Here is a 13,421-nt window from a genome sequence, read left to right as displayed (position 1 = left end):
ATATATATATATATATATATATATATATATATATATATATATATATATATATATTTATACACTTATACTTATATAAGTATATAAGTATACTTATATATATTTATACATTTATACACTCTATAAATACAATATATATATATATATATATATATATATATATATATATATATATATATATATATTGTATTTATATATATATATATATATATATATATATATATATATATATATATATATATATATATATATATATATATATATATATATATATATATATATATATATATATATATATATGTATAATATTATTAAAATTTTACATTATTTTTTTTTTCAGAAATATATAAGATTATTGTGTCAACATTAAATGCTCACGTAAATTTCAGAAAACCATAGATCCTAATAAAACAAGAGAAAATGCCCGGTGTTAACAGTTTTCCAGAAAATGTAGGCTTAAAATATTAAAATTACTTCACTGCACAGTTTAGCAGACGCATCAGTAACGAAGGTTGTTGCCATGGAGAAGCCGGTAGGGGGTGATGTGGTCACTTTTCCAGACTGTGTATGCTGTGAGCAGATTCGAGCATTTTTGTAAAGTATTAATATTTGTAACAAACCCAGTATATTAATCTATTATAATTAAAATAATATTATATATTAAGGTCTAGGGGGGTTGCGTTATTGGTTAAGCCTTTATTGTAAGAGTGATATTGTAAAGGAAAGTGCCGTGTGGTAAGTGAAGGCTGCATGTGCGTGGCTGATGGCGAACAGGCGAGGCTCGCAGGTCGGTGAGGCGATGGCGGCTCTCTGAACAATATCTGCATCTCAAACACCAAAATAGGCGTCGGTTTCCCGCAAGAGGCGCGTAACTGGCCGGAATAGCCATCGGAATGGTACTGGCATCCCTTTAGGAGCTCCGGTTCGCGGTTGGCGATTCTCAAAAACAGGGTTTGAACCAGTGCTAGTTAGCACTAGCTCCCAATAGCTCCACGCCGAACATGTTTAACTCATATAACTTCGGTTTGCGTTATCCGATTCGAGCGCAACCGGTAGCGGGGGGTTTAAAAGGTGTTTCTGAACAAAATGCATGCGGCGTGACGCCTGCAGGCGGGTTTTTGCGTGTTTGCCGGTGCATGTTAGCGGGGTTTTTAGCAGCAGGCTGCTAACTGGACGGTTCTGTGACGTAACGCTGCTCATTGTTGTGACAGTGCGCAGCAGCTCCAGCTCAACCGGCACCGGCCTGGCATTAGTGCCAATAATTAGTCTTCTGCTTTCCCTTGACATTTATAATTAATGCAGAATTGTCTGGAAATGCAATCCCCTGGAAAAATGATGTCACGCATCATATGTTTCCATTAGGTCCATGTTGTTGTTGCAGCATTTCAGAATCAGAAGTTTATTGCCTAGTAGTTGAACATACACAACGAATTTGTTGTGGTGATTGGTGCAATTCAAAAGAGCAAATAATATTAAAGGATCTGTTTAGCTTTGTTTCACTTCTGAGTTGTCAGAATCAGGTTTATTGGCCAGATATTTGTGACTTGTTGACACTTGCTCCCTGTGTTGGAACCGAGATTCGGAGCCTGCGTTTCTCGAGGGGTTCACCGTGTTTACAATGAGTTTTAAAAACTTTGAAGGTCGAAAATGGTCATTTAAGAGAATTTTATAGTGCTTATGTTTTATGTGTATGTTATTGTTGTTATATGTGTTTTGTAACTCTTTTACTCTTAAAGCAGCACTATGTAACTTTTCCACCTTAATATAATATTTCCAGAGTCATTTTGATGGTACATCAACTTCCAACAGGTTTAATGAACCTCTGTCATGGTCTGAGGGGTCTGTATCGCCTTCACTGGCACTATGTAACTTGGAGGTGCATGGTAGGAACCCTGCCACACTACTGGTAAAGCATTACCGCTTTTGTCCAAAGGAGCCACCAAACTCAACAAAAGCTGAAAGTTACGTTGTGCTGCTTGTTGCCTGTCGTGGCCAGGTCATACTTGGAAAAATCAGAATCAGGTTTATTGGCCAAGTCAGGTCAAACAAGACAGGGAAGTTGACTCGGTTATTTTCGCTCACTGTACAGTAAATAGACAAATGACAGCTCTTAATAACATATATACAATTTAAAAGTGAAGGTTGCAGCAGTATGAGGTAGTCATAGTTATTGGAAGGTGCATTGTTACAGCATATGGTTTGTGGTTATTATTATTATTGCACAGTGGTTGATTACTCTGAGACTATGAATGATGAGAGGGGGAAGAAACTGTCTCTGAGTCTGGAGGTTTTAGCGTACAGAGCTCTGTAGCGCCGTCCAGAGGGGAGGAGTTCGAACAGACTGTGTCCTGGGTGTGAGGGGTCTGCAGAGATGCTACCTGCCCATTTCCTAGTCCTGGACAGGTACTGGTCCTGGATAGATTGGTCAGCAGCTGCTCTGGCAGGTTAAACTTCCTGAGCTGACGTAGGAAGTACACCCTCTGCTGAGCCTCTTCCGGACAGAGTCCAAGCAGTCAAAGCTTCCATCCTTATAGACCTGATGTTGTTTTGATTTTATAGCTTCTTCATGTGCATTGACAGTAATCACTGTTTCCCTTTGATGCTCAGATATATGATGGATCCAGACAGTGGGACAGAAACACAAAAAGCCGTCAGTTTGCAGTGGAAAAGCTACAAACTCGTCCAGGACCCTGCCATCAGACGGGTCACACAGAAAATCTACAGATATGATGGAGTGCATTTCAGTGTACCAGTGAGTTCAACTTGCTTGTTTTCTCTTTACAACGAGCTTCTTTCTTCAACAGTGTTTTTTTTTTCTCTTTCTATTTTTATTCTTTCCCTTATTTGACTTGTAACCACTTTATTATATAATAGGATTCTGGATTTCCTCCTGTGGGAGAACTGCGGGATCCTCGACCCCGGAGACTGTGGTCCAGGTATACAGAACTGTCCCTACCAGTGCCGAAGTTTAAGGTGAGCGGGTCAGCAGTTTTTCTAGAGTTTGACTAATGGCAAATTTGAAAAGGTTGGCATTGTTATAAGAGCTCAGCATACGAAGAAAAAAAAAAAAGCATTTGGCTTGATATCCCTCCCATTATCCTCCTACCACACTGGCAAATTAGCAAACTTTGATCTAACTTGGAGTCATGCAGGTCATAATACCATAATATTATCACCTACTATCCTGTCATGCTCTTTATTTAAAAATAGTCGCATATAAAATTTACTGTAATTTAAAGGTGATTGTGTATTATCAAGTTAAACTTAAATGTATTTCTGTATGTAGAGGATTTGGAGAAAATATGAAAGAGAAGCAGGGGGAAAAAAAGATCAGGCAATACTGTAAAAGTAACTAGTTAGAGAGATATTGTCAATCTGTTTGCTTGGTGACAATTGGATCTAGTAAAAGACAACATGATACATTGTAAAGCATTGTATAAATTAGTAAATTAGTTTGACTTGCAAGGTTTGTATTGGGTTTTGCCCCATTTCTTTCTTTAAATTGTAAATATTGTGGTAATATGGATGAATAATCACATCATCATGTGCTCAGCATTCTTGGTAATTATCTGTGTGATGCTATCACCTGGACACCCATGCCTGGTTGCAAAACCATCCTCGTCTGGAAAAACTTGTAATGTTTAAAGATTGTATTGTTTGGAAATGACCTAGAAATACTTGAAACCCATTGATATAACTCAGATTACATGTTTGGACCATCAAAGCAACAAAATTATTTTTATCATATGTTTAGAAGGTCAATGTTAAATGACGATATATAGCTTTACATGACTGGTTAAAGCTATTTATTCATCAGCAACTAACAAAGCCAAGTTCCACAGACTCTTCAACTTGATAGATACCTTGGTAGAGCTTATGAAGTAGTCAAACTCAAAGTAAAGCTTTGCATCTTTTGGAATTACATTAACCTTTCCCAAATCTTGTCACCCGTCACCACAGCTCGATGAGTTCTACGTGGGTCCCATACCCCTCAAGGAGGTGACCTTTGCTAGACTCAATGACAACATCAAGCAGCCCTTCTTGGCAGACATGTGTGCCAAGTTTGGTGATGTGGAGGAGATGGAAATCCTGTTTCACCCCAAGACAAGAAAGCACCTGGGCCTGGCCAGGGTGTTGTTCACTAGCACTCGAGGAGCCAAGGACACAGTCAAGAATCTGCACAACACTTCTGTCATGGGTAACATCATTCATGCCCAGCTGGATATAAAGGGTAAGCTACAACACCACATCTGGGGCAGCTTTTGTCAGGGATACCGGTACTTAAGAATATTAGTTTAAAGTAGTTTTCTGTGATGACTAATTTACCATTAAATGTCATACTGTTAAGAATGTGCATTCAAACAGTGGTTTTGTCCTTCAAAACACACTTATAAACAAATCAATCTGGGAGTTGATTAAAGCTAACGTGATTTTTAAAACCTTAGTTTTAAGCATGCTGCATCTTGCCGTTCTGTTATCTATACTCATGCAAATACACAGAGGAAGTAATCAATTACTTGCTCAACCATATTGTAAGGACTGTAACTATAAAAGCAGAAGTGCGTGTAATTTATATCTGTGTTTATTTTGCAATCTGCATTTCTCACTGAGACTGTTTTCTTTGTTAATATTCTTACAGGTCAACAGAGGCAGAAGTATTATGATCTGATAGTAAACGGGTCCTACACTCCTCAGACAGTTCCCCTGGGAGGGAAGGCTTTGACGGACAGGGTTCAACCTCCGCCCCCAACGCAACCTCAGTCAGACACGGTAAAGCTGCAGCAACAATATCTTCTAAGATAGCTTCATCGGTATTTCAAGTTTTATCATAAAATCAGTGAAGTTGTGTTTGAGGTGTTGATCCGTGTAAAACCTTGTTAAATAGTACATTATAATAACTGCTCAACCTAGAGAGTTGTTAATGTTTCTATAGTTAAAGAACTGGTTCTCGACCATGAAACTGGTCCCGGATCCACAGCAACTCTCTGTTGTTCAAGAACGAGAAGCTGCTTTATGTCAGCGGCTCTGGAGTTGGTTCATATGGATTATTGAGACAAATGTCATCTTTGTGGATACATTGTTAACAAATACATGAATAAACAAAACAAATGTCGAATCTACCTGATATGAAGTTGAAGAAGAAATATAAACTCATTATTAGTCTAACTATGCTTCCATATGCTGTCCCATGCAGCACATAGAGTAGCTTTCACTAGTCCATTTTAGGCTGCATTCACAGAAAGATTGTTTCTTACCTCAGGTTGAATAATGTGGAAAATTATATCTTTGTATTTTTAGAGAGATGAGCAGTCCACAATGTATATTTCAGCATCTTCAGTCATAAAATACTGATGATATGCTTTCCTTTTATCAGCTCATGTAATTGAATTATTGTCCTTGGTGGGCTGTTCTAGTGAGCCTTTGCTGCAGAAGTTGCTACGGTTTGTTCAGAAAGTTTCTGGTTTGTGCTTTCTAGAGAAATTAATACAGGAAAGCTAAACTATTGATGATAAGTTGTGAGATCATCTGCAGCTCAGCAGGTTTGTTCAGACCTGGGGGAGGAGCTGCCATGTGAGTGATAAGAGAAGTTCCCACAGCAGCACAACTTTGCAAAGGAACCTTATCTAATGCAAATTACAATATAAGAATACAAATGATATGTCTTATTCTTAACTATCTTTGGTCTGAAAAGGGACAATACTTAGTCCAGCAGTAGTACGTGCTTTAAATTGATCAAGTATTGTCAGAGATGAAAAATAATAAAAGAATACATTTCTCTTCTTCGTAGCCTCCAGAAGTCCGACGGCGGTTTTCCAATGAGCTTGTGGTTTTGGCTGCGGGGGTCCAGGCTCTCTCATCAGGAAGCATCACACCATGCTCTGCTGAAACAGGATATAATGAGCAGCGTTTGGACACACCGCCCTCCTCCATGGCGGGCCCGTTCACCCCCAGCTCCTCCGCCTCGTCTCAGGGCGGTGGAGGAACGCCGTATAGCTCCAGGTCTGGGACTCCTTTCTCGCAAGACTCAGGCTACACCAGCAACAGGTCCGTTTTGGATTGTTATCATTTGAAAATTACTTTTGTATTTTTTTTTTTTTGGTTTTGTTAAGGGCCCTTCATAGTCATGATGCAAATTCACAGTCAGACCACAATTTAAATTGATGTTTTGGAGAATGCCATTCCCCTCAGGTTCTTGGCTACAATTATAAGGTGCTTTTAAAGTAATGTTTGTCTCTTCTGGATAAAGGAAATGATAGCAGCTGAAGCAAAGAAAAGCCTGAGAGATGCATAACTGATTTTATTTTCTCAGCTTTAAGGTTGTACATTTTGGAGATTTTTAACATTGGCCCAGCAGTCATTTGCTGCATGGTCAGTAAATTATGTATTTTATTTTATCTCCATGTTGCAGGCATCCTGGCTACAATGCAGGCACTTTGGGCAGTGGATACCCTCCCCAGGACATGTTGCCTTCCTCGTCTTCATCTTCTGCAGTCTCATCTACTGTCGGAGGATATAAAGTATCTCGTTACCCTGATGATCCGCAGGAACCATCAGCATACCACCGTGGGCGCCCCGTGTTTCCCCCGGCTACATCATACCGTCCCAATGAGCCGCCGTGTTACCCTCCCTACCCTGGTGTCGGAGGACCTGGGCCTCACATGGCACATCACTCCGCGATGCCTCCGCCACCCATCGCTAACCAGTACGATCAGCCTCTGATTCCAGAACGGGAGAGGGATCGTGAAAGAGACTCGGCGGGGAGGTACGGGGCCGGGGGCGTCGGTGGTTCCAGAAGGTCATCTTATCATCACCAGCAGGACACAAACTCTTCTTCAAAGTACCATTCCCATCACTCCCACCACCACTCGGAACGCAGGGAGGACAGGGCTTACCGGCGAGACAGCCTGGGTTCCCGGTCCAGCGAACACAACCACCAGAGACACCGCAACCACCACCACTCTCACAACCACCACAGCAGCAGCAGCCGCAGGCGGAGCAGCCACGACAGGGACCGAGACAGAGATCGAGACCGGGACAGAGATCGGGACAGAGACAGTGACTACTCCAATAGTTCCGACCCAAGATATAATTCCAATTCCTACCGTTCTTCCTCGAACAGCATGTCCCCGCCTCTGTCGTCGTACTCCGCATACTCCTCCAAAGAGCCGGCCCCCGCCCTTTCTCAGGGATTGGACGCGTCCACTCGTCCGGGTGGCACGAGTCTCGCAGAGAGGGGTTCGTTGCCCTCCGTCGGGGCCGACAAAGACTACCTTGCTGGCCATCACGGTGCTTTGCCTGCTCCTCCACCACCTCCACCTCCCCTCCCTCCGGCCTCTGTTATTGCAGCAGCTGTAGCTGAGACACTCGGCACTCTAGACTTCAACCAGGACAGTCCGGCTCGCGAAGAGCAGTGGACAAAGCCCAAACGCCGTCCCAGCACTCCACCCGCTCCACCCAAGACACCCCCGCCCTCTTCTCCGGCCCATCCGTCTGTTCCTTCTTCCTCCAACTCTCCTTCCTTGACCTCCCTTCCTCACCACCTCTTGTCTTCCTCCAGCTCCCCGCCTCCACCCCAGAGAGACTCTTCATCCCCAGAGCCAGATTCTACCAACGAGAGTTTGCCGTTTGTCTACCACAGCAGCAGTCTCGACTCTCGGATTGAAATGCTCCTAAAAGAACAGAAGGCCAAATTTTCTTTCCTCGCTTCCGATGAGGAAGACGAGGAGGACAGAAAAGAGGAAAAGCAGAGGGGGCGAGGTGGGGATGGAGCCGAGCGGAGAAGTCGGTCCGGAGACGCAGCGGGGGAGCAGGAACACGTGGGCGACGGCGGGGAGAAGGACCACAGGAAGAAAGGGGAAAGAGACAGAGATGGCCACAGAGGAAGGAAGCGGGGAAAAGGAGGAGAGGGCAGGAAAAGTCCCTCCGTACACACAGTACCCACACTTCCCGCTACCAGTTACTCCCCCCACGTCTTACCTGCAGAGGAGCCGCAGCCGCAGGTTGCCCTGGCTGTGACTGCAGCTTTGCAGGAAGAGTCTTTTCAGAGTGGTCCTGCTGAAGTCGGGAGCCGGACGGGAGCGCACACGCCACCTTTTAACGGACAGAGTCAGGTACGACAACTTAACCTGCCCGCAGTTAGGGCCTCCGTGCATGAAGCGGTCATCAATATACAGGACTGTCTCAGAAAATTAGAATATTGTGATAAAGTTCTTTATTTTCTGTAATGCAATTGAAAAAAAACAAAAATGTCATACATTCTGGATTCATTACAAATCAACTGAAATATTGCAAGCCTTTTATTATTTTAATATTGCTGATTATGGTTTACAGTTTAAGATTAAGATTCCCAGAATATTCAAATTTTTTGAGATAACATATTTGAGTTTTCTTAAGCTGTAAACCATGATCAGCAATATTAAAATAATACAAGGCTTGCAATATTTCAGTTGATTTGTAATGAATCCAGAATGTATGACATTTTTGCATTACAGAAAATAAAGGACTTTATCACAATATTCTAATTTTCTGAGACAGTCCTGTAGATCTGATTTGTTTTATGGAAATATAACAAATGAAACAGACATTTGATTTTGGAGAGAGGTGAAAAAACAGCTAACTTGGTTTATTTGGAATATCTTGTGTGAGTTTGATATTCATGTGATATTAAAGGACAGGAGACACTTGTTGAAAGTAACATGAAGGTCAGTGTCGAATGAGCCAATAGTTGATGGAAGATGGAGCGTCGCATCCGGATCAACCAAAAAATAACTTTTTGTACAGTCTTCAGATTTTGATCCGTAAATTAAATAATGATAAATTGGGGAATTTCAAGACAAAGTTGAGTGTCAGCTGCTTTGGAGTCTCAGTCCGGTGCTTTTGTTCTGTTCACTCTCATAGGTTAGCACTGTGGTCAGTGTCATACCTGTTAAAACAGAGTTCAAGTTAACTTTATTTAATACCCGTAGGTAGATTTTTTTTTGCAGTAAAAGGCATCTCACACACAATCTCTACTGTCCTTAATTTGACACAGGACAAAAACAGTAAAAACAATGAACAGGTATGTAACAGCACAAGACAGACATGGCAGGTACTCACAAAGCTCACTGACAGGATAAAAGTAGATGTTGCCCACAAGTCAAAGAACAAGGAATGAATAAAGAGAGTAAAAACCAAGGTCAGGGTTTGTAATAAATAGAAATAAATAAGTTAAAAGCAGGATAGACCTCAGTAATAAATAAAAATTGTTGGATGCATTTGATTAGCCACAACATGCAGAGCCTGAAATATAAGATGGACGCATCTGGGGAAAGGACTTTCACACAGTATGATGTAGCATTTTCATGCCTAATAACAACTGCACTGTAGCAACATTGCTCTTGGTAAGAGATAGTATGGTGTTTACAATTTAATAAAGTTTAACCCTAAAAAAGACAACGTTTCTAAAAAAAAAAAAAAAATACAGCTTTTTTTACAAGCAACGGTCTTTGTAGCATCAGATTACTGAAGTCGGGAACTTCTGAATCTGTGATGTCGACTTGGACGTCGGTCAAGGGGGGACTGTTGTCACTTGTGGCTTCAGAACTTGGAAAACAGCCTGGAAAATGAGTGGAAGCAAATGTAACAGACTATAAACAACCTGAATGTGGTCTGTTGAGCTAATTTATGGGGGATCTTTTAACAGATGTACTTGGATTGAAATAATGACACTGCCATTAGTAGTTGTATCTCTTATTTTTCCTTGTATGCGCAAAAATACATTCTCAGGCCATTTTATTAGGTACATGTGCTAAAGTGGTGAGTGCATAAATATACATACGCTGTATGTGTACCTAATAATGACTTGTCGGCATATATCCTCCTTTAAAAAACAGACGTGAAATGATGCAGACTGATCCCTTTTGAAGAAGGCGTATTGGATCATAAAATGTGTTGAATGTTTGTAGAGAATCTGGGGGATTTCCTGACTCTAAACTGTAAATGTTTTATGGCAGGCTTCGCCTCGTTCTTCCGGGGAGGACATGGAGATCTCGGACGAGGATGAAGACGCGACAACCATTACAACGGTGACCGCCCATCAGCCGTCGGTCACCTCAGGATCCTCGCCGTCCTCAACTCAAGCTGCAATGTCCCAAACGGCAGACCCCTCCTCTTCCCCGCCTCCCATTTCTGACTCTTCACAGCACTTTGGCACTTCCATGCACCCCCCTATACCCTCGTACCCTCCTCATTTGCCGCCGCCCCCTCCACCGGGCTACTCCCTCCAGCCGCCGCCTCCCCCGGGGATTCCTCCCCTGCCACACATGGAGCTGCACCCCGAGTACCCTCCTCCGATGCCCCACCACATGTATGACTATGCCAGCTCCATGGAGCTGATGAATCAATACAATGGCGGGACTCCCATGTCTTTCCAAATGCAGACCCACATGCTAAGTCGCCTCCACCAGATGCGCGTGTCTTCGTCCAACGGGACCCCCGACCCCGGCGAGGCCGCCACTGCAGACTACACCTCCTACCATCTCCACTCGATGCCTCCACCGCACACACACCACCCTTACATGGACCAAGAGGGCAGTGGGGCAGGTGCTCATTATGACCAAGACCACCGCTACATGCCCCCCCACATGTCCTATCCCTACCCCGACCCCCAGAGCTCTCAAATCCCCCCCCATCCACACCACAGCATACCCCCTCTGCACACCGGCTGGCCGCCACACGTCTTGCCGCCACACTACCCGTCTTACATGCCTCCGCCCGGCTACGGCACCATGCTACCTGCAGAGGGAGGCGAGTACGCGGCTGCCGGGGAAGACATGGCCATCTTGGCTGAGAATCCACACGAGGCCACGGTGCAGATGGTCCTGGCCAACTTGATCCAGGAAATGAAGAACATCATGCAGAGAGACCTGAACCGCAAGATGGTGGAAAATGTGGCCTTCGCCACATTTGACGAGTGGTGGGAAAGGAAGGAGACCAAGGCCAAGGTAAGGACTCTAGTCATAACAGTGGTGGTTGTTTTTGTTATACTTTAGTACGGGAGACCCTAAAGGTTGTTGCATTACCTTTTACTACATTTAAAAAAGGCAAGGCAAGGCAAATGTATTTATAAAGCACATTTCACATGATGAGCATGGACTCAATGTGCTCAAATACATAAACAAATAAAATTACAGGTTTGCAATAATAGAAACAGACAAAAGTATGTCAAGAGAAAAACAACAATAACGACTAGGCCTGTGTTGAAAAAAACGATTTTCCGGTTCTAAATCAATTCTCATATTCATTCCTAAAAATCGATTCTTATGTCTAAAGATCGATTTTATTTTTTTTTACATTTTTTTTTGGATTATTATTATATTTTTATTTATTTATTTATTTTTTTTTCATAATTTTCGCCAGGTGAACTTTAATCCCAGTAGTCGGACACACAGTTTGTCATGACACTTCTGAAAAATGTCAGGTGCTTCATGGCAATATGTGTGCGTGGTGACAGAATAAATTAGATAAGCTAAAATGATTTGTTTACTGCATGAACTGTTGCAATTTCTTTCTTTTTTGCACTTTAAATGGATATTGAAAGGCTTGTTTGAGTTATTTATTTCTTAGTTATTTCACAATAATTATTTTGAAATTATTATTTCACTAGTTATTTTACAGTCATATAATTCAGGCAACAGCTCAAAAAACATTTGAAATAACACTAAGCCAAATCAATATCGAATCGAATCATGATAATCGATTCTAAATATTAAGAATCGGAATCGAATCGATTCTTGACATTTGAATCGATACCCAGCCCTAATAACGACCATAATTCCATTTTAACAAAAGTGCGATCACTCAGCCAACCATGTAGAGTTTACTCAAACGCCTGTGCAAAAATGTAAGAGGGCACTGTTGGAGCAGACCTTAGTTCCTGCGGCAAGGAATTCCAGAGAGTAGGACCGTAGTGACTGAAGCAGATTTATTGTGAATTCTAGGTATGATGAGAAGACTCTTATTTGATTATCTAAGGGATCTGTCCGGTATGTATAAAAAAAAAACAACTTTCCTTTCTTCAAGCAGATTTGTTTTGGTAGGATTTAATAATAATCTCCATCTCCACCATCTTCTCTAATATCATCAGAATCAGAATCAGCTTTATTGGCCAGGTTCGAACATTGTCCAACAAGGAATTTGACTCCGGTAATTTCGCTCTTTGGTAGTAAAAAAAGACAATAAACAAATGTGGTATTTCTATGTACAGAATAAACATTTTAAAGGTGCAGCAGTTTGAGGTAGTGAAAAAGGACAGTTCTGAATAAAAATAAGAATAACCTATTTACAATTTTACAAGACAAAAAATACAAAAAAATTATACAAAAGAACTACAAAAGTGAGAGGTGCAGCAGAGTGAGGCAGACATGATTATTATTGTTTTTACAAATTGCCATTTTGCCATTTTGTCAAAACATGTGCTTTACGTCACTGTCTTGTAAAGCAGACGTGGGCCTGCCTGAGAATCTAACGGTGTTATAACCTGAAAGAAAAATATCATGTTTTATGCAACTGCAGTTCTAAAATATATTATTTATCAACTGAGAGCGTCACTGAACTGAACCAGAGGACGCTGCAAGCGCTCAGCTTAAGTGTTCACTTAGACACGCCCACTTGTTGCTGGTATTGTCTCTAAAACAGAGCACTCATTTAACGCCAGAGAATCGGCAGACAGTTTATTAATATGTCGTGAGCTGGAACACTTGTATGCAACGCTGAAATGGAGATGGGTAAAGATATGGAATCAGTGAAATAATTAATACACTCTCAAAAAGTTATCACTTCTCCTCTCATCACCACTCAGTGATGTTATGTAACTAGAAGCTTGTGGATGCTGGGTAATTAATCAACCATATTACCTTTTTTGATAACATGACTGTCTGTATTTCATCATTGCATACATGCATTCATTTTAAGACTGTTAACTTGAATTGGGCAAGTGTAACTGATGGTGTGCATGTAGATGTGCATTCCTGTCAAGTACTGCCCCCTCTGGGAGATGAAGTTCTAAAATACACCTTCCTGCTATTTTCAGTACCAAAATATTTTTCATATTGCAGAGAAAAAGTTCCGATAATTCCTTTCCATCAGCCGTCATTAAAGGCAGCTAATGCTTGTAATTCACACCAAGCTGTATGGGAGGGTTTATTCCTCTGTACACAACCTAAAGTGCTCCCTGCACTATCATAGCTTTGATGAAATAACATTTTATTGTGTATGTTTTTGAATTAATTCTTAGTGGATTTGAAACTTTGACTTTTTCATATCACAGTATACCGCAATATTGGTAACCGTAACATGTCCGTTATACAGTTGCAGGACTGTCTCAGAAAATTAGAAGAATTAGAAGTTCTTTATTTTCTGTAATGCAATTAAAAAAAACAAAAATG

At 41.5% G+C, this 13,421-nt stretch overlaps 1 protein-coding gene across 4 annotated transcripts in view; it reads left to right on the top strand.

Moving 5' to 3' along the window:
* The first annotated feature begins 764 nt into the window (after nt 1–764).
* The window catches only part of setd1a (SET domain containing 1A, histone lysine methyltransferase), a 32,693-nt gene continuing 20,036 nt past the window's right edge, over nt 765–13,421 (top strand). Inside the window, exons 1-8 of one of the 4 annotated variants that reach the window (XM_061712471.1) lie at nt 765–788; nt 2,605–2,749; nt 2,872–2,970; nt 3,958–4,228; nt 4,637–4,767; nt 5,786–6,042; nt 6,407–8,108; nt 9,990–10,979. In XM_061712471.1, the coding sequence (XP_061568455.1) occupies nt 2,609–2,749; nt 2,872–2,970; nt 3,958–4,228; nt 4,637–4,767; nt 5,786–6,042; nt 6,407–8,108; nt 9,990–10,979 (3,591 nt within the window). In that variant the 5' untranslated portion in view covers nt 765–788; nt 2,605–2,608. Of the gene's footprint in view, nt 894–2,604; nt 2,750–2,871; nt 2,971–3,957; nt 4,229–4,636; nt 4,768–5,785; nt 6,043–6,242; nt 6,315–6,406; nt 8,109–9,989; nt 10,980–13,421 lie in introns of those variants that run through there. The other 3 variants (XM_061712469.1, XM_061712470.1, XM_061712472.1) reach the window with 3 other exon arrangements.

The sequence above is a fragment of the Cololabis saira genome, chromosome 21, assembly GCF_033807715.1.
Source record: "Cololabis saira isolate AMF1-May2022 chromosome 21, fColSai1.1, whole genome shotgun sequence".
In the NCBI taxonomy this organism is placed as follows: Eukaryota; Metazoa; Chordata; class Actinopteri; order Beloniformes; family Belonidae; genus Cololabis; species Cololabis saira.
The sequence above is the reverse complement of the archived record's forward strand: the minus strand, read 5'-3'. Positions and strand labels throughout refer to the sequence as shown.